Below are 18148 nucleotides of genomic sequence, written 5' to 3'. Positions count from 1 at the left end.
ACTCGGGTAGAAGCTTTCGGCCTACGTGTCACACAGCCTGAAGAGCGGCATAGCCCGCCGCGGCTCATCGCCGGCGTGGGAGAGAGGGGAGGCGGCTCACTGCCGGTCTGGGGCGGCGCGGGCCCTGCGGCCCCGCCCCCTGACCTTCGCCCCTCGGACTGTTGCGCCCCACGAGGAGACCCCAGGGAAAGGAAGGCGCTCACGCCCCGGGAGGCCTTTCCAGCAGGGGGAAGGGGCTCCTGTCTGCCAGTTCCTCCCCTCCCCAAGACCCCGGAGCCTGAAAGCCAGCAATCTCTCGCTGCTGCCCCAGCCCCTGGAGGCGCCGGACTTGTCCGCTCTCGCCCAGCCCCTGCCCGCAAACAGCCCGGCACTCTTGCCCGCCTGCTCCCCTGCTCCCTCACCCGCACAGCCTCACGCGCCGGCACGGGGCCACAGCCACAGCTCACACACGCCTTCCCTCACACTTGCTTGGAGTCCTGCACAGCCCCACCCAGCCAGGGCTGAGCGGGGTCGTGCCCGGAAGGATTCCACACTCACAGCCTGCCTCCTGGGGCGCCTGGGGGCGGACGGGGGCCCTGGGCTTAAGAAGTCGCCCGTCTGGCGTGGGGCCGACGTGTGGCGCACACCCCAGACGGAGGGGGCTGCGTGAGGCTCCGCGAGCAGGGTGAACGCTGAACCCAAGCCACAGCGGGCCCCGAGGCCCCTGCCCGCCAGCACCGGTCCCCGTCTCCTTCCCCGGCCTGCGCAACATGTCCCCAGCACGCCAGCTTGTCTCTTTCGTTGCCTCCTGCTCCCGGACCCTGCCCTGTTCGGAGGCAACCTGGCCTCCCCGGAGCAGCAGCCGAGGCCTGCCCTTCCCACGTCCTCCACTCCCACAGGCCCGCCTCTCTGCCACACACGGGCAGCCGCTTCAAAAGCCCCACCGGACTGGGCCGGAACATCACCACTCGGCGACCCCCGGACAATCACACAGCACGCGAGCAAGACAGGAGCACTCGTTAGCCTGTTGACGTCTCTCTCGGCCTCATTCCGGGTACGTGCTGCCCACCCTCTGCAACCTCCACTGGCGATGCTTTCCTCGCTCCTCTCCGGCGCCCCAGACCCCGGCCGCCGGTCTCACGCGCGTCTGCACACGCCTCCGGGCTCTCGTTCTACTCGGCCGAACTCTCCTGCTCCGTCGCCTTCACCGCTGGCTCTGCAGGACCACCGACGCATGAGGAAGCCTGCTCGCGGGCACGCGGGCACAGACCGACACGGACACGCACGGGAACAACCCAAGGCGCAGCTGAAGCGGCCTGTGTCCAACAGACAACCGGAGAGATGGCGCGCAACAGGCGGCACGCCCCGCCCTTTCTCCCCGGGCGCCTCCCCAGTGGCCTCCAGACAGCCTGCGGCCCTTTCCAGGACCGTCCGGGTGGAGCCGGGTCGCTGAGGGATGCGCCTGGACATTCAGGGAGCCCACCTCCTCAGCGTCTGGAGGCCTTGGCCAGGCGGCCGGGGGCGGACGCAGGGGCCCAGCTGATCCCAAGCGCGGAGGCAGTCGGACCAGGCCCCAGGGAGGGCCGAAGCCAGGGTGTGCCGACGCACACGAGGGTGCCTGAGGAGGCCCGCTCCTTTCGCGGACACCCCTGGGACGTTCCGCGAAAGCCGAAAGCTTCGGTGCTCTGCGCGTGCGCCTGGGTCCTCCGGGCCCCTGGCTCACCCTCGCGCCCGCTCCCTGGGCGGCCTGGGGTCGCCCCGCTCCCAGGCTTGTCTCAGCCTGCCTCACCCCGATTGGGAAAGGGTCCTGGAAACACCCTTCGCCAACACCCCCTGCCCCGGGGCTCCTCAGGGACGTGCCCCCCTCCCAGTTACCTCTCCCGGCGCCTTGCTCCCTCGGGTAGTAGCGCAGGGGGTTGGGCCACAGGTCCTCGACGATGATCTGGCGGAGGGAACGGGCAGGTCGGGACAGGGCCCACGCCCCTTCCCCGAGCTGCTGGCCACCGCCGACGTCGCCATTTCCGACCAGGCCCCGGGGGACCCCCACCTCAGCAATCCTGTCAGACCCGGGGCAGTCGTGGCCTGACAACCAGTTGAGGAAGTGAAGGCTGACGGCGTCCTGCCTGCGGCTGGGGGCTCCCCGTTCGTAATCCCAGAACCACTGCACTGGAGTGGAACTATACGCCCTGTAGCCTAGAGGAAGAGCGGGGCATACGCTGAGGGGAGGGATCCCGCTGGCCCAGCATCCAAGGCCTCCCGGGCACACACCGCCCCGCCCCGCCGCCTTCCCCCATCCCGGGACAGCCCGCCTACCTGCGAAGCTAAGGTGATACTCCTTAAGGATCACTTGGTTGCAGAAGTAGGGGTTGCTCCGGAAGAAGAACATCAACCTGCAGCGGTACTCGGGGCGGCCCAGTTCCTGCGCCTGCCACGCCCAACAGCAGGAGAAGAGTGACGGCTCTTCCCGGCCACCTGAGCTGGCCTGCCCGGCAGGGATGAACCACTTCCCCTTCCGCTCTCCCGCTGCTCGCACCCGGCCCTCGGGGACACCCGGCCCCCTCCTCCCCGCATCCCCCCACCCCACCACCGTGGCCTCCGTCTGCCCGGCCTGACCTCCAAGGTGATCATGTAGCTCAGCACGTCTTCGTCTTGGTCACTGATCAAGGCCGACAGCTGGGGGTGACTCACAATCTTCAGTAGGTCAAGGAGCCTTCACGTGCTACGGCTGGAAGAGCCACAGCCAACACAGCCAGGCTGGGGCCAGAGGAAGAGACCGGACGGGCGATCTGCCAGGACCCCGGGCGCGCACTGCTGCCCACCCCCCCCTCGCCCCGCCCCGCCGACCTCCTCGGGCCCTGCCCTGCCGTCTCACAGGCGCGTGGCGGCGGGGTTCCGGCCTTCCCGTGCATCTTGGGCCGTCGACACCCCCTCGGGGAGGGCCTGTTCCCCGACCGTCCCCGACCTGTGGCTGGCCTGTGTGTGCTGGCTGCAGGCTCGTCACCGCTCGCGGAGTCGGGATGTGCTCTGCCCCCGTGGACCCACGCGTCCTCTGAGTAGGGGGCGGGCCACGGGTGCTGACAGGAAGCCCCGGGCCTTCAAGCCGCCCTCCGGGGTGAGAGGAGTCTGTCTGCGTGGCTAGGGCTGCAGCTCCGGGGGACTCACAGGGTGCAACGGGGAGGGCACGTGCTTCTGCCTGCACGAGAAGGGCCGGTGGAGGCCAGGCTGGGAGCCCACCCGAGAGCGTGTCTGGGGTCCCGTAGTCTTGCCCGGGACGGGGGCCTCTTGCAGCTCACACCTGGCCGCGGACGACCTGCTGCTTCGGCAGGGACGTGGCGGCAACAAGTCCACAGCCTCTGGCTGACTGGGATGGGTCCTGGCACGCCCACCGGTCTCCTGGGATTTCCCCGGGAGACTGCACGCTTCCACTCTCTGCTCTGTGGGGAGGGTGCTGGGGGCTCTGCACGCGCTGTTCACTGTTGCCATGCGCTCCTTGACCCCAGGAAGGCTTCCCCTGCAGGCCCCAGGCCAGAAGGATCCACCCAAAGTTGGCGCTCCCACGCCTGCACGTTTGGCCTTTGGCCCTCAGCGCCCTCATGCTGTGCCCTTGCAGGCCTCCATGCCTCCACTCTCAGCCCTCTTCCCTTGGCCTTGGCGCCCGCCTTCCTCCCTTCCTCCTGCCCCTGGTTCCGCCGCTCCCGGTCCTCCTCTTCCTTCTCCTCCTGCTTCCCCTCCCCACCCTGCCCTTTGCCGCCCCCAGACCCCGACCCCGACCCCGACCCCGACCCCGGGCCCAGCCCGTTGCCGCCTGCCCTCCTCCTCCCCCTCCCCCTGGCCCAACCTCCTTCTCGCCCTGTTCCCCCTCCTGCCCTCCGGCAGCAGCCAACCCCAAGGAGCAGCAGCAAGGATACAGCTTTGGCCCAGAAGCCGGGGATGTCCTGGATGATGGCTCTTCTTCGATCCAAACGAGGCTCCCGCCTCCGACGGACCCTGCGCTTGAGCCGCAAGTAGGCCCTGTTGGCTTGGGCGTTCACAGCGCTCAGCTCTAACTGAAGGGCCCCCAGGGCCTCCAGCGGGCTCAGGGAGGTCGGGGGTCCGCGCCCTGGCTCTGCGCGCCCCTGCTTCCGGGGCTTCTCTTCCCGCTCCTTGGCCTGCACCACCTCCTCCACCACCTCCTCCACCTCCTCCTCCTCCTCCTCCTCCTCCTCCTCCTCTTCCTGCGACTCCTGCTCCTCCTGCTCCTCCGCCACCACCTCCACCACAGCCTCCATGATGTCGTCCGCCAGCAGCACCAAGGCCTCCCCCATGCCCACAACCTCCGCCTCCGACGATGCAGCTGCCGCCGCCGCGGCCGCCGCCGCCGCCTCAGCCGCCGCCGACGCTCCCTGCCGCACGGCCTCCACCCTGAGGCTGCAGGCCTCCTCGCACCTGCCACCCGCTAGTGCCTGCTCTGTCCGCAGCCCTGCCATGGCAGCGGGACGCCCGCGGGCCCCTGCCTCCTGAAGACCCCCTCCCACAGCTAAGGCCACCCAGGATTCCTGGGGAGGCCCGCCTTCCCCGGGCCCCCGCCTCACTGGCCGTGTGGCCCTGGCCCTGAGCTGCGAGCCGCAGCTGCCAAGGCCCAGGAGCAAGGAGCGGGAGGCGGAGGCGCAGCACGTGGCCGGAGGAGCCGGCCGAGCGGCCGAGGTCCCCGCGCGTCGGCGCTGGCGCCGGCGCTTGGGTCTTCCAGGGGTCGGGGTCGCTGTCACTCGGCCCCGGCGGCCTGCTGCGCGGCCCCCGGGCAGCTGGGGCGCATGCGCATGGCCTCGTGCCCGCCCACCGCCCCCGCCCCGCCTCCCGCAGGCCCGTGGGAATTTGGAGCTTGGCGGGAAGGAGGCCCGAGTCAAGTCGGGCCCAGGCCTCTCGCCCCACCTCCCGACCAGTCGGGGAGCGGCCAGTGGGCGTCACCCTGCAAGGCCCCGCCCCCCCGGCCGGGAACCCGGCCCGCCGCCTGGCCTCCGCAGCCCCAGCGTTCAGCCCAGCTCCCTGCCCAGCCTCCAGGGGGCAGCTGGGCCGCGCGCTGCCTCCAGGGAGGCCTCCGGCCTTGCATCTCTCTGGCACTGCCCGGCGGCCCGATGACACCTCTTCGGGTTCTGTCACCTCCCACCACGTGCCCTCCACCCTCCCCAGCCCCGACCACCTGTCGCTCCGGTTTCACGCAGCCACTTCACCCCCTGGGAACTCTGCTGAGCTCCAGAGGGAAAGACAGCCTGGGTACTCTGCTTCCAGCCAGTGTCTGTCAGCGGTGAACTGCTGGGCTCAGGACGAGAAAAGCCATGCAGCAGAGTGCTCTCTCTTTGTCTCGCTCTCTCTCCCTGTCTCCCCCTTGCTGTGACTCTCCGTGTCTCTGTCTGTGTGTCTCTGCGTGTGCGCGTGTGTGTGCGTGTGCGTGTGAGTGTCTCCCCTTCCGCTCCCTCCCTCCCTCCCTCGCCCCCTCCCCTCCCGTTCCCGGGATCTCTGTTAGCTCCCACAGACACATAAAGTCTTGCGGAAAGCCACGCTGCCCGGAAACAGAAGACCTCTCCGCCCGGGCCAGCGGAACCCCACAGTCTGGACGTGGGCGCGTCCACACCATTGCACGACGCCCTTCCTGTGCTAGAGCGGCCAGGCCGTGCCTTTCTCCCAGCCAGCAAAGGTGACCGGCATCCGTCGCCGCCGGGATCGCCCGACACCGCGCAAGACGAAGCCCTGGCCAGCCTGTGCAGACAGAGACAGGGAGAGGGACGACGCGGTTTGCCGGCACGCTGGACCCCCCACCTCCCCCCGAACGGTGGTGTTTGGCAGCCCAGACAGTAAGGTGTTCAGGACGCCACCCGCGTCGGCGGCCACCGCACGGCACGCCTTCAGCGCCGCAGACGGAAGGAAGTGACTTCTGCCCGCAGTGTGAACGCCCTTGGAGGTGGTTCCGCTCTCGCCCAGCCTCCAGGTGAGCACCCGTCCCAGCCTTCGCCTTCACTGCAGCCTTTCTCGCCGACAAAGCCAGTGTGTGCCAGTCGCTAAGGCAGCGCTGCTGGTCGGCCTCCCGAACCTTACCAAACAAGCAAGGCAAGGTGTTTCCTGCCGGCCTGCTCCGAGGGAGGACAGGACGCGTGAGCGGCCGACAAGGAGCTCGAGGTTCCAAGGCGGTTGTCGCTCTGAGGGCGGGGGCGGGGGGCCCTGGTCTTCCGCACGCGGCAAGCAATCTGCCCTATCCTATTTCCTGCGTCCTTCGCACCTTCCCTGTCTCTCCAGAAAGCACGGGACTTCCCCACTGCCTCTTCTGGCAGCCCGGTGATTCCAGCTGGCCCAGAGTTGACGTCCGTTTCGAAAGCCTGTCACGTTTTCAGGGTCCGTGCACGCACGCCTGCCTTCGAGCCCCACTCTCAGGCCTCCTCACCAGACGCGCACGCACGAGCGGAGGCACGCCTGCACGCGTGCAGACCTATACGACTACACGCTGCCCGCCGTCTGTGTTTCCAGGGGAAAGGATTTTTACCTGCGCCCCTCTCGCCCCGCTCCCGCAGCCCGTCGTGAGAGTCCTTGTTCTCGCTTCTGATACCGCTGCCTTCCGCCCGCCTGGGTTGGCTTCTCTCCCGTCTGCCTTCGACTGCCTGACGGCGGGAAGCACACAGGCACGACGCCATTTCCCTTGGTCCTCTCCGACAAAGCGGAGAGGAATCTCGAGCTGACTGGGGCCTAGCCGTCTTGGAGCTCACCCGTCCCTTCCTGCCGATGGCCCGGGCGCCCCAGTGCCCCCAGCGAGCTTCCCAGCGAGATGCTCGTGCCCTCCACGGCTCTGCACGAGCACGTGTCTGCCCTGAACTGCCTTCCTGTTGCCTCTCACACGGCCTTCGGAGGCCCCTGGCAGCCAGGGCCCTTTGCAAGAGCCGTCCTGCTGTAGCACGAGAAGGCCAGGTGTAAGCTTTCTTGCCGACGCGTCCCACACGAGGTCCTTAAGAACGTGGGGATCACCGCCTGTCTGAAGGAAGAAGCCAGTGAAGCCGACGAGGGAAAGGTCAGGTGGCCACCCTTCCCGTCCTGCCGTCTGCCGCAGAGCCTGCCGCGACACACCCGGGTAGGCGCGCCCGCGCGCCCGCTCACGCGCAGAGCCACCTGGGGAACCTTGCAGGCCCCGGGGACCACAGTTCACGCCTCCCTCGGGCAGAAGGCAGCATGCCGTTTCGTGTGCCCGGAGCCCTGGCTACCACTCAGGGGCCTCAGGGGCTTCCTAAATGACAGGGCTACCGTTCGGCCTCTCTGGATCCTTCTTCGCGGGCCACGCCCACGGCTCAGGTCTCCCTCGTGGCCTACACGTCCCTCAGGCCACACGCTCCAGGTCACGGGTGGGCCAGGCCACGTCCAAGGGGCCGACTTAAGACGGGCGGTGACCCGTCGGCGCCCCCTGGCCCAGAACCTCCCGCGGGTCGCCTGTGACAAGAGCGGAGGACGCGCCGCAGCATCACAGGCCAGACACGTGCAAGGCGCCAGCCGCACACGGACGTGCGTGCATGTGAGGCGTGAGGGAGGGCAGGGAGCCGGGGCATCTGACAGGGGGGCTCCCGGCCAGAGTCAGACGAACAGACACAGACGCACCCGCGGCAAGGGGGGGAGCAAGACGGGCAAGGCCCACCCAGAAACTGCCCTTCCACGGAGGACACCGGCAAGCCCCTGGCCGACGTCCGTACGCGCCACCCGTCCTGCGACAGTCGGAGCCTGCCCGTGCGCACTTCCATCGATGAGGGAGACCCGCGCCGGACAAGTCGTCGCGCCTGGGGCTGCCCGGGTGAAACGCCCCAGCAGGCTTGGCCGGGTCCCACGTCCGTCTGAGCTTTGTCCGAGCCCCAGGCAGAACCCCACTTAAGCCGCGTCGCGTCCTCCGGGTGGGACCGCGAGGCCCGGCCACGGCACCCGAGCCTACGGGGGCCGGCCGCCTGTAAGCCTTCCTCCCCTACCCGTCGCAGGCTCGACACGTTCCCCGCCTCCACTGCAGGGCAGGCCGGACCCGACCCCAGCCGTGGCGCCTACGGGCGCTTGGGGCGGCAAAGGTGGAGCGAGCCTTGTGAGAACACCGCCCAGTCGTTCCTCGAGTCTTTCCCCTTTGGCAGGTCCTTCCCAAGAGCCCTGGCCAGGCCTAGAGGCCTGAGGGGCCGCGGCCCTGCGGGGCGCCCACCGCGGCCGCCTCAGCCCACCCGCTGGGCCCCAGCCGCAGGGTCCCTGCAACGCAGCTGCCCTCGTGCCTCCCGAGCAGGGGAACCTAGGCACTGACCTGGGGGAGGGGCGGGGACAGCAGCAGCCCGAGCGGGACAAGAGGCGACCTCTGCCACCCTACGACTGTACACGGAGGCTCTCCGGCCTTCGGGTCCCCAAACCCGACAGGCCGCAGCTGGCAGCGGGTGGCCGGTGCCGCTGGGAGGCCAGGGAGGGCTGGGATCCATGAACCTCCCACCGCAACCCTCCACGACCGTGAAACGTTCTGCTGGGGCAGTCGGTCAAGCACACCCCCAAAGTGCGGCAAAGCAGGGGCGCTGTGGGGTGTCGTCGGGGACAGAGGTGCTCACCACGCGGCCAGACTGCAGGGGACCGGGAGGGAGAGAGGGGGCACGCGCCGCTCTCTCCCGGGCCGGGCTGCCGCGGAGACGGTGCCTAGCTTTGTGCGGGGACCTCAGGTGTCTCCGGAAAGCGGCTGACCCCTCGGGAAGGGCCCCGCCGGGTGCTGGCCACCGACTGCCCTCCCCATCCCGTCCCGCCCCGTCCCGCCCCCCACCCCAGCCCTGCCCACTCGCCCCCCGCTCCCCCCAACAGCCCCCCACCGCCTGCCGCCATCCCTCCCAGAGGCCCCTTGCCCGACGTCTGTCTGCCCCAGGACTGTCCCCTTCCGGTGGCCTGGAGCCCAGGCAGCTCGGGGCTATGTGTTGGAGGGACGTGTGGGTGGCAGTTCCCTGACCAGGACAGAGCCGCAGGGACTGTGTCCCGAGGAGAAGCGTGAATTACTCTGAACGTTCGGGCCCCTTAGCTAGCCAGCGCAGACTCGGGTAGAAGCTTTCGGCCTACGTGTCACACAGCCTGAAGAGCGGCATAGCCCGCCGCGGCTCACCGCCGGCGTGGGAGAGAGGGGAGGCGGCTCACTGCCGGTCTGGGGCGGCGCGGGCCCTGCGGCCCCGCCCCCTGACCTTCGCCCCTCGGACTGTTGCGCCCCACGAGGAGACCCCAGGGAAAGGAAGGCGCTCACGCCCCGGGAGGCCTTTCCAGCAGGGGGAAGGGGCTCCTGTCTGCCAGTTCCTCCCCTCCCCAAGACCCCGGAGCCTGAAAGCCAGCAATCTCTCGCTGCTGCCCCAGCCCCCGGAGGCGCCGGACTTGTCCGCTCTCGCCCAGCCCCTGCCCGCAAACAGCCCGGCACTCTTGCCCGCCTGCTCCCCTGCTCCCTCACCCGCACAGCCTCACGCGCCGGCACGGGGCCACAGCCACAGCTCACACACGCCTTCCCTCACACTTGCTTGGAGTCCTGCACAGCCCCACCCAGCCAGGGCTGAGCGGGGTCGTGCCCGGAAGGATTCCACACTCACAGCCTGCCTCCTGGGGCGCCTGGGGGCGGACGGGGGCCCTGGGCTTAAGAAGTCGCCCGTCTGGCGTGGGGCCGACGTGTGGCGCACACCCCAGACGGAGGGGGCTGCGTGAGGCTCCGCGAGCAGGGTGAACGCTGAACCCAAGCCACAGCGGGCCCCGAGGCCCCTGCCCGCCAGCACCGGTCCCCGTCTCCTTCCCCGGCCTGCGCAACAGGTCCCCAGCACGCCAGCTTGTCTCTTTCGTTGCCTCCTGCTCCCGGACCCTGCCCTGTTCGGAGGCAACCTGGCCTCCCCGGAGCAGCAGCCGAGGCCTGCCCTTCCCACGTCCTCCACTCCCACAGGCCCGCCTCTCTGCCACACACGGGCAGCCGCTTCAAAAGCCCCACCGGACTGGGCCGGAACATCACCACTCGGCGACCCCCGGACAATCACACAGCACGGGAGCAAGACAGGAGCACTCGTTAGCCTGTTGACGTCTCTCTCGGCCTCATTCCGGGTACGTGCTGCCCACCCTCTGCAACCTCCACTGGCGATGCTTTCCTCGCTCCTCTCCGGCGCCCCAGACCCCGGCCGCCGGTCTCACGCGCGTCTGCACACGCCTCCGGGCTCTCGTTCTACTCGGCCGAACTCTCCTGCTCCGTCGCCTTCACCGCTGGCTCTGCAGGACCACCGACGCATGAGGAAGCCTGCTCGCGGGCACGCGGGCACAGACCGACACGGACACGCACGGGAACAACCCAAGGCGCAGCTGAAGCGGCCTGTGTCCACAGACAACCGGAGAGATGGCGCGCAACAGGCGGCACGCCCCGCCCTTTCTCCCCGGGCGCCTCCCCAGTGGCCACCAGACAGCCTGCGGCCCTTTCCAGGACCGTCCGGGTGGAGCCGGGTCGCTGAGGGATGCGCCTGGACATTCAGGGAGCCCACCTCCTCAGCGTCTGGAGGCCTTGGCCAGGCGGCCGGGGGCGGACGCAGGGGCCCAGCTGATCCCAAGCGCGGAGGCAGTCGGACCAGGCCCCAGGGAGGGCCGAAGCCAGGGAGTGCCGACCCGCACGAGGGTGCCTGAGGAGGCCCGCTCCTTTCGCGGACACCCCTGGGACGTTCAATGAAAGCCGAAGGCTTAGATGCTCTGCGCGTGCGCCTGGGTCCTCCGGGCCCCTGGCTCACCCTCGCGCCCGCTCCCTGGGCGGCCTGGGGTCGCCCCGCTCCCAGGCTTGTCTCAGCCTGCCTCTCCCCGATTGGGAAAGGCTCCTGGAAACACCCTTCGCCAACACCCCCAGCCCCGGGGCTCCTCAGGGACGTGCCCCGCCTCCCAGTTGCCTCCCCCGGCGCCTTGCTCCCTCGGGTAGCAGCGCAGGGGGGTTGGGCCACAGGTCCTCGCCGATGATCTGGCGGAGGGAACGGGCAGGTCGGGACAGGACCCAGGCCCCTTCCCCCAGCAGCTGGCCACCGCCGACGTCGCCATTTCCAACCAGGCCCCGAGCGACCCCCACCTCAGCAGTCCCGTGTGTGTGCATTCACTCCGTCAGGGAAGATTTCACAACACCCTCAGGTTTCACTGCTGGCTGACCTTCAGGCTCCCAGTGAACCTGATGGGAAAACTCGGGCGGATGGAAGTGGTGGACGCAGTGATGAAGCTGTGTACCCAACCCCAAGGCAAACTGTGAGACCAGGAGAGTGCTTTTTAAAATGTGTCTCTCCTTATCCCCTGCCCCTCCACCCAAGGCATTTGAAAAGAAATCTCTCGGGGCCACCCAGCCCGTGGAACGGAGGTGAGGTCGGTGACTACACAGGACAAAGGCTACAGTCTACTCCAAAGCAGTTTGGAAAAGTAACCGAGAGAAGCGACCACAACAAGCGGCCACGGGAGAGTATGACGGAGAACAGCCGCCTCTCCCACGTTCCCGCATTGCAGAATTCAAAATCCCTGCTTGTCCGCAGAAGTCACAAGGCATGCAGTGAAACGAGAGCGCGTTTGCCATTCGCAGGATAGGGAAGTAAACTGAAAGAAACTGCGCACGAGGAAACCTCGTGTAATTTAACCTCGGAGGCAGATGTTCCACCAAGTGTCACACGGACGCTCGCGTGACAAAGGGGACCACGGACAAAACAGTGAAGGAAACCAGGACAACAAGGTCTATCCAAACAGAGACTCTCGACCAAGAGATGGAAGTTACGAAAAGATACGGCCAGGGACCACGGGGCTGCAGGCCACGGCCTGCCGATCACAACCGTCGCTAGAGATTTCAGTGGAAGGCTTGAGCGGACGGAAGGATCACAAAAGTTCAGCTTAGGCTAACTGACGTCACCCTGCGACGAGGAGCAGGAAGAAAACAAAGATAGGGAAGAGAAAAGTCACCGAGAGTGGCCAGACCCCATCGAGCACCCTGAGGTATACACACGGTGGTCCCAGATGGAGAAGAGAGAGAGAGAGAGAGAGAGACAGAGAGACAGAGAGAGAGAGACAGAGAGAGAGAGAGTGGGGCGGAACAACGGCAAAAGACATGAACGTACACACCCAGCTTCCCTAGGACAAGACGCCTCTACTCACAGCTCTCTCCTCCCGAAGCCCTCACGTTCCTTCCACGCCACCTGAGGGGCTAGGCGAGGTGCTCCGTCCCCGATTTGCTGTGCCGTATGCCCTCATTCGGTTCACGTAACCCTGCTCGCTGGGCTATGCGGGGTCACTGAGGACAAGGATTCGCCGGCCACTGACTCCGCACAGTAGGGCAAGCCCCGGTTCCTACTGTCCGGGCGCTGCTTTACAGACAACCATGAAGGACTCGTGTACACGCAGAGCTGGATTAATGACCAATGAGAGGGGAAAACAAAACAACAACAACGGGCAGACATCACAGTCAGTTTCCTTCACTCTTGCACGAGCGTTTCCGAAACGCTAACAGGTCAACCCCAAACGCTCTCCTCCTGCAACCTTCCACACCAAGACGCGTTCCCTCAAAGTCCTCCTCTCACTCGGGGTGCCACAAGCAACATTCTCACTCCCGTGGACGAGATTCACGTCCCTCAGTGATTTGCAGCAAGTGCCTGGCTAGTCGTCCGCTTCCAGACGCGGGCCACTCTCACCCAGGCGCGCAACAGAGCGTTTCTTTTTGCTCACGACGATAGCAGGACTCACACAAAATCCCGGTGCTCGGCGGGGCGACCGCTCGATCCAGGAACGGAGGAAAGGCCTGAACTACTCCGGCGCAGACCGACTCAGAGACAGACTTCAGCAAGCTAACTAAGCGAGTAAGAGCAAAAAGAGCGCGTGCGTGTGTCGAAACAGAGACACGCAAAGGCGGAGACACTGACAGTGACAGAGCTGTGCACGCTGGCACAGGCGTGGCTGCCAGGTCGGGGACCTAAAGGCACGGGCAGAGCCACAGGAAGAGACCCCGGCACGCGCTCAGAGAGCGAGACATGCCGGGCAGACACAACGCAGACACCCAGCCTTCGTTCTAAGCTGACAAAACCCAGGAACCACACACGTGGCTCAGAGTGACTGAGCCAGACAATGCTCACGAGTCGATCGGGGATCCTCTCTGGGCAGAGAGCACACCGGGGCTCACGGGCACTGAAGTTCAAAGGGAGGACACGTTAGGCAACGTGTACAAGTGTGCAGTCAACTTGACAGCACCCAGACATCAGGGCCCACGTGAGAGGCCTAAAGAGCCCAAAAGAGCACCAGGCACACCCAGGTCTAAGCTCCGTTCCCCAGGAAGAATGTCAGCCAGCTGTACCCTCTGGGGGACAAATCGTGCCAGGCCACCAGACGGTGACACTCAAGTCAGCCGTCCACAGTTCACAGATTTGCTACCTGCTGTTCATGGGAACGTCTCGTGTGTCTCCCTCCCCTTCACTCCCGGCCAGATCAGACCCAAACCCGGCGCCGGTACCTGAGCACGGGCAGGCCATATTAGGAGCTGGGGGACCCTGCCCCAACCTTTTCCCTGGTCTTCGTGTCCTGGGCAGGACCTCACCAAACGTGCTGAGTATGGGTACCTAGCGTGGAGTCCTTAGAGGAAGCCCGGTCTGAAGTCCCCTAAGACCGTGCGCCACCATGCTGTCCCACTCCCAGCACAGGGCCACTAGAGCGTGGTTTATTTTCACCAGCACCGGGAAAGACAGGTGCCAGCGTGAGGGGGCGCCCGGGGTTGCTTGAAGCTTACAGATCGAGGAGCTGAGAAGACCGCTTTCCCCAGAGTCTGCGGGGTGGCTGTGCGGTTGGCAGCCAGAGAAGGCCACGCCTTGCCTTCCAGAGCCTCCCCCAGATGCCTTCACCCTAGAAGGGGCGAAGCTCGGGTGTCGGCTTTCAAACCCAAAGCCTGACGCCAATCGGGAGACGCAACTCAGTCCGTGGTGACGGCGACGGCCACGAAGCCGTGGACTCTGACTGCCAACCCCTCGTCCTGGAAAGGGCTGCTGCCCTGGGGAGAGAAGGACGTCGTGGGCCAAACGCCGAACTCTCCCTACGCCACTCGTGGCAGAGTCAGTCCTCTGCCCGGTCCAGAGATAGATGTGTTCCTGGGACACCGCCAGCCACTCGGCGAGGGGCGCCCTAAGGGCCCCCCCACTGCCCGGGTGAGCTCAGCGTGCTCCAGGTCTTCCCGTCGGCCTTAGGCACGGAGTGCTGGCCAGGTCCCAGGAGAAGGGTGGTGCCTGTGAGCCTGTCAGGTTGAAACGCCGCCACGAAGTGCCCAGCCACTCCACGGAGGACGAGAGGTCACTGGCGTGTTCGCGAGAACACTGCACTCCCGTTGGTGCTGTTTACGTGCTGGGGTCTCGGCCTGATGGAGGGCCTTGGGCAAAGGGCTTAAGCCGGCCTGACAATACGGATACTAGCCACAGTGCCATCACAGGACACGGAGCGGCAGGCTGGGTGGCCTGGCCCTTGCCCGTGCAACATCCCCACCTCCCCACTCCCCTCACCTCTGCCCGCTGGCATTCTGCACCCAAACGGGAGGTTTCCAGATCCCTGGACAAAGGAACTGAGTTCACAAGAGCCCACACAGACAGGAGGAAATCCGTTTTCGTTTGTTCCTCTGCTTGCCAGCCATTTACCTTTTCCCCCGGTCCCCTCTGCCAGAAACAAAGCGACATCCTCACTGCCTTCCCACCACGCCATCCTCTCTCCCTTCCCCACAGCCCCTCCACACGCCCGACATTCCCCATCTCCCAAGGGGCCGCTTGAAACCCCGGCCCTGAGAGGCTGATCGTCTCAGCAAAGCACCCTCCCTGCGTTCACACACGTGAGGAGGGCAACTGGTTCAACCCTGAACTGACTGTTACCGTTAAGGCTCCCGCCCTGCTGTGTGCTGTTAAAAGTGTCCGGCGACCTCCCACGGGGTGGGGGGTGGGGGATACTTGGAGGAGCGCCATTCAACAAAACCGAGGACCAGCATTTCCGTTTCAGGCCCCTGCTCACCGGACCACTTCCTTGAGATTCCCGACCTCCCTCGGGGAAGTGACAGGCGCCAGTTAACGGGTCCTTCTCTTATTCCTTCTTCCTGCCCAGCCCCCGCCCACAGGAAGAACTGTGACCTGTGATGCAACCCCAAAGCCTGCTCCACCCCTCTCTACACCTCTCCAGGACCAGCCCTCCCAACGGACCGTATTTCCCAGGCAACGACCTGTAAAGCCCACGCGGGGTCGACGTGTTCACCCCGAGCCCGAGCGCAAACGACACACAGACACGTGCGCTGGAGGCTGTCCGTTTATCTTCCGGTGTCATTCCGGGTTTACGGGTGTCTTCCCCTCTGTACGTTTCACCGGACACAGACCTCTCTTCGTCTCTTCCCTGGGCACGAGAACCGTGCTGACCACTCAGCTTCCTCTGAAGAAGCTTCTTAGGTCTTCTCTGCTAGTTTAGGTCAAGGGTGCCGCTCGGTCATATCTGTCTCAAACTCTGGCAGCGCCTTGGAAGACACACACGGACACACGCATCAAAACCCATCCTCTCTGAACAACACTAAGGAGCCTCGGGGATGTTTCAAGGCCCTGCCCGGCCGACGTGGCCACATCCTCGTTTCTGAGCTCACACTTCCTCCAACCACGTATTTAAGCCCACCCCACCCCACCGCCCCCGCCCCCGCCCCCCCACAATCTACGCGCAATGGCCAGTCTTCTCAGGATGGCTGCGGGAGGCGAAGGGGGTGCATACGAAAATTCAAAGAAGACTCCGACGATCCGAACAGAAAAATAACGGGACAGTGGGTTAAGGCTCCGCATAAAGGAGACTCACAGACCTCCGCGGATGGGGTGGTGGGCGGGACATCGGGCGAGCCCAAAGTGAACGAACGGGGTGCCAGAGGAGGCCTGGGGCCGTGGGGCTGATGGCCGTGGAACGGCAGTTCAGAGAGGCGAAGCTAACGAGTCCGCTCGCTCCTCAGCGACCATGGACAGTCACGCTGCGTCATGCACCTCAAGCTTCCCTCCTCAGGACCAGTTTCGCACCTCAGTTCTCCAGAATGGCTGCCCCACACGCTGACACCCTTCTGCCCGGGCGTCACTCTTTGTGCTCCTCTGAGCCTCACTTTCTCCACGAGTGCGGTTAAGTGACCCGGCTCCCCGACAACCGTCATTTCAGCACCCAGCCCACCGGCTCCTCACCTGTCCTCCTCTCAGCTCCCCTTCCCGGTGCCTTCCTCCTCAAGTAGTAGTGCAGGGGATTGGGCCACAGGTCCTTACTGATGATCTGGGCAGGGCAGGGCAGGGCAGGGCTCAGATCCCCAGCCCAACAACCGGGGAACCCACCAAGGTCACTTAAGGAGTTTGCAGACAGGCCCCACCTCAGCAATCCTGCTAGACCCCGCAGGGCTGTGGTCGGAGAACCAGTTGAAGAAGTTTAGGCTGCTGTTGTGCTGCCTGCGCCTGTAAGCCTCACGTTCAAAACCCTGGTGCCACTGAACTGGAGTGGACTGAGATGCCCTGTAGCCTGCGGCAAGAGGGGCGTGTGAGAGGGCCCCGATCCTCTTTCAAGTTTAACCCACCCCACCTTCTCCAGCCCCACCCCCTCTTCCAGGGAGCCGCCTCTTGCCGCTGATGCTAACGAGGTACTCCTTAACAATCACTTCATTCTGGAAGTAGGGGTTGCTCCCGAAGGACAACGTGATCTTGCAGCCGTCGCTGGGATGCCTCAGTTCCTCCACCTGCCGAGACAAAGCGGAGGACGAGGGTGAAATCTCTTTCCCGAAGACCGGTCCTTTCCCGTTTGCAGGGAGAAATCATTTGCCCTCCCCTCCCCAGCCTCCCCTCCTCCCCAGCCTCAGTGCCCACAGCCTGACCTTCAGATCGGTCATGTAGCGAAGCAGGTCTTTATCTCGGCCAGTCATCATGGCTGACATCCGGGGGTGGTTCACAAACTGCCTTAGGTCAAGGAGCCTCCAGATGCTGAAGGTGAAAGGGCTGGCACCTCAGAGCTAGCCTGGACAGCAGCCCGGCGCTGCCTGGCCTCAGCTCCCCGCAGTAGCTCGTCCCACTCCCTCCACATGGCCTGCACGAAGGCCCAACAGGCCTCTTGGGCGGTGCGTGTCTGTGCCCTAACGTGCACAACGGGGAGGGTCTGTTCCCGCGAGGGAGGCCCCCGTCTCCGCATCTCCCTCCGATCCTCCTGCACAGGATAAGCTTCCTTCCCCACAGCACACCGTCCTAGCTCTGACAGGCATGGGCATTGACACAGCTCCCCACCCAAGGCTTCCCGCAGCGTTATCCCAAGGAGTGCTTGTGCATCAGATACCGCTTTTGTCGGGAGAGGCCCTGGTGCTGTTCACAGTTCAGCTTCGGGCCTCTGCGCCCAGACCGCCAGTCCCATGTCCTGCTACGTGCGACGTCAAGGATGCCCCGACGCTTCCAAAACCAGGTTTCCACGGGGTGCCCAAACCCGGGGATTTTACTCCACCACCTGCAATTTGCCAGCTGAACTGCCCTCCCCGGGGCTGTTCCGCTGCCCCCTGCCCTCTGGCACTAGCCCAGCCACGTCGTGGTCCCTCAGGTAGAACATCAAGGATACGGCTTTGACCCAGAAGCCAGGGATGCCCTGGATGACGGTACTTCTCTGTTCGAGATGGGGCTTCCGCCTCTGATGTATCCTGAGCTTGAGACGAGAGTAGGCCCTCCTGGCTTGCTTATTCACAGGCTCCAGCTCTAACTGAAGGGCCTCCAGCGCCTCCAGCGGGCTCAGGGAGGTCGCGGGTCCGCGCCCTGGCTCTGCGGGCCCCTGCTCCAGGGGCTTCTCTCCCCGCTCCTCGGCCTGCACCTCCTCCTCCTGCGGCTCCTGCTCCTCCTCCACCACCACCTCCTCCACCACCCCCATGACGTCGTCCACCAGCAGCACCAACGCCTCCCCCATGCCCACCACCTCCGCCTCCGCCTCCGCCGCCTCCGCTGCTGCAGCGGCTGCCGCCGCCGCCGCCGGTGCCGCCCCCGCCGCCGCCCCCTCCCGCACGGCCTCCACCCTCAGGCTGCTGGCCTCCTCGCACCTGACACCCGCTAGTGCCTGCTCCGTCCCCAGCCCCGCCATGGCAGCGGGAGGCCCGCGGGCCCCGGCCTCCGGAAGACCCCCTCCCACAGCTAAGGCCACCCAGGATTCCTGGGGA

The 18148-nt window shown here is 65.9% G+C and overlaps 2 protein-coding genes across 2 annotated transcripts; both read right to left on the bottom strand.

Annotated features, from left to right (window-relative positions):
• Positions 1 to 981: 981 nt before the first annotated feature.
• On the bottom strand, positions 982 to 6638 carry LOC135320385 (testis-specific Y-encoded-like protein 1). The gene is made up of 9 exons (XM_064483468.1): positions 6491 to 6638; positions 6049 to 6295; positions 5563 to 5712; positions 3888 to 4836; positions 2593 to 2670; positions 2293 to 2404; positions 2027 to 2172; positions 1855 to 1921; positions 982 to 1195 (listed from the first exon to the last, which is right to left on the bottom strand). The coding sequence occupies exons 1-9, from the start codon at positions 6636 to 6638 to the stop codon at positions 1152 to 1154; spliced, it is 1941 nt and encodes a 646-aa protein (XP_064339538.1). The 3' UTR covers positions 982 to 1151.
• An 8239-nt stretch (positions 6639 to 14877) lies between these two features.
• Positions 14878 to 18148, bottom strand: LOC135320437 (testis-specific Y-encoded protein 4-like). The gene is made up of 6 exons (XM_064483548.1): positions 17563 to 18148; positions 16838 to 16915; positions 16591 to 16702; positions 16343 to 16488; positions 16164 to 16259; positions 14878 to 15469 (listed from the first exon to the last, which is right to left on the bottom strand). The coding sequence occupies exons 1-5, from the start codon at positions 18070 to 18072 to the stop codon at positions 16203 to 16205; spliced, it is 903 nt and encodes a 300-aa protein (XP_064339618.1). The 5' UTR covers positions 18073 to 18148; the 3' UTR covers positions 14878 to 15469; positions 16164 to 16202.

This window comes from Camelus dromedarius, chromosome Y, assembly GCF_036321535.1.
Source record: "Camelus dromedarius isolate mCamDro1 chromosome Y, mCamDro1.pat, whole genome shotgun sequence".
Classification (NCBI taxonomy): domain Eukaryota; kingdom Metazoa; phylum Chordata; class Mammalia; order Artiodactyla; family Camelidae; genus Camelus; species Camelus dromedarius.
The sequence above is the reverse complement of the archived record's forward strand: the minus strand, read 5'-3'. Positions and strand labels throughout refer to the sequence as shown.

What these genes read in the sequence shown, in the direction of transcription:
- LOC135320385 (XM_064483468.1), bottom strand. Translation starts at nt 6,638, where the DNA reads ATGGCGTCGTGCCTGTGTGCTTCCCGCCGTCAGGCAGTCGAAGGCAGA. An exon ending in GGTCTGACAGGATTGCTGAG is followed by an intron (nt 1,922 to 2,026) that starts GTGGGGGTCCCC and finishes TCCCTCCGCCAG; the next exon opens with ATCATCGTCGAGGACCTGTG. An exon ending in GGAGCAAGGCGCCGGGAGAG is followed by an intron (nt 1,196 to 1,854) that starts GTAACTGGGAGG and finishes GTGGTCCTGCAG; the next exon opens with AGCCAGCGGTGAAGGCGACG.
- LOC135320437 (XM_064483548.1), bottom strand. Translation starts at nt 18,072, where the DNA reads ATGGCGGGGCTGGGGACGGAGCAGGCACTAGCGGGTGTCAGGTGCGAG. An exon ending in GCTACATGACCGATCTGAAG is followed by an intron (nt 16,703 to 16,837) that starts GTCAGGCTGTGG and finishes TTGTCTCGGCAG; the next exon opens with GTGGAGGAACTGAGGCATCC. An exon ending in GTACCTCGTTAGCATCAGCG is followed by an intron (nt 16,489 to 16,590) that starts GCAAGAGGCGGC and finishes CTCTTGCCGCAG; the next exon opens with GCTACAGGGCATCTCAGTCC.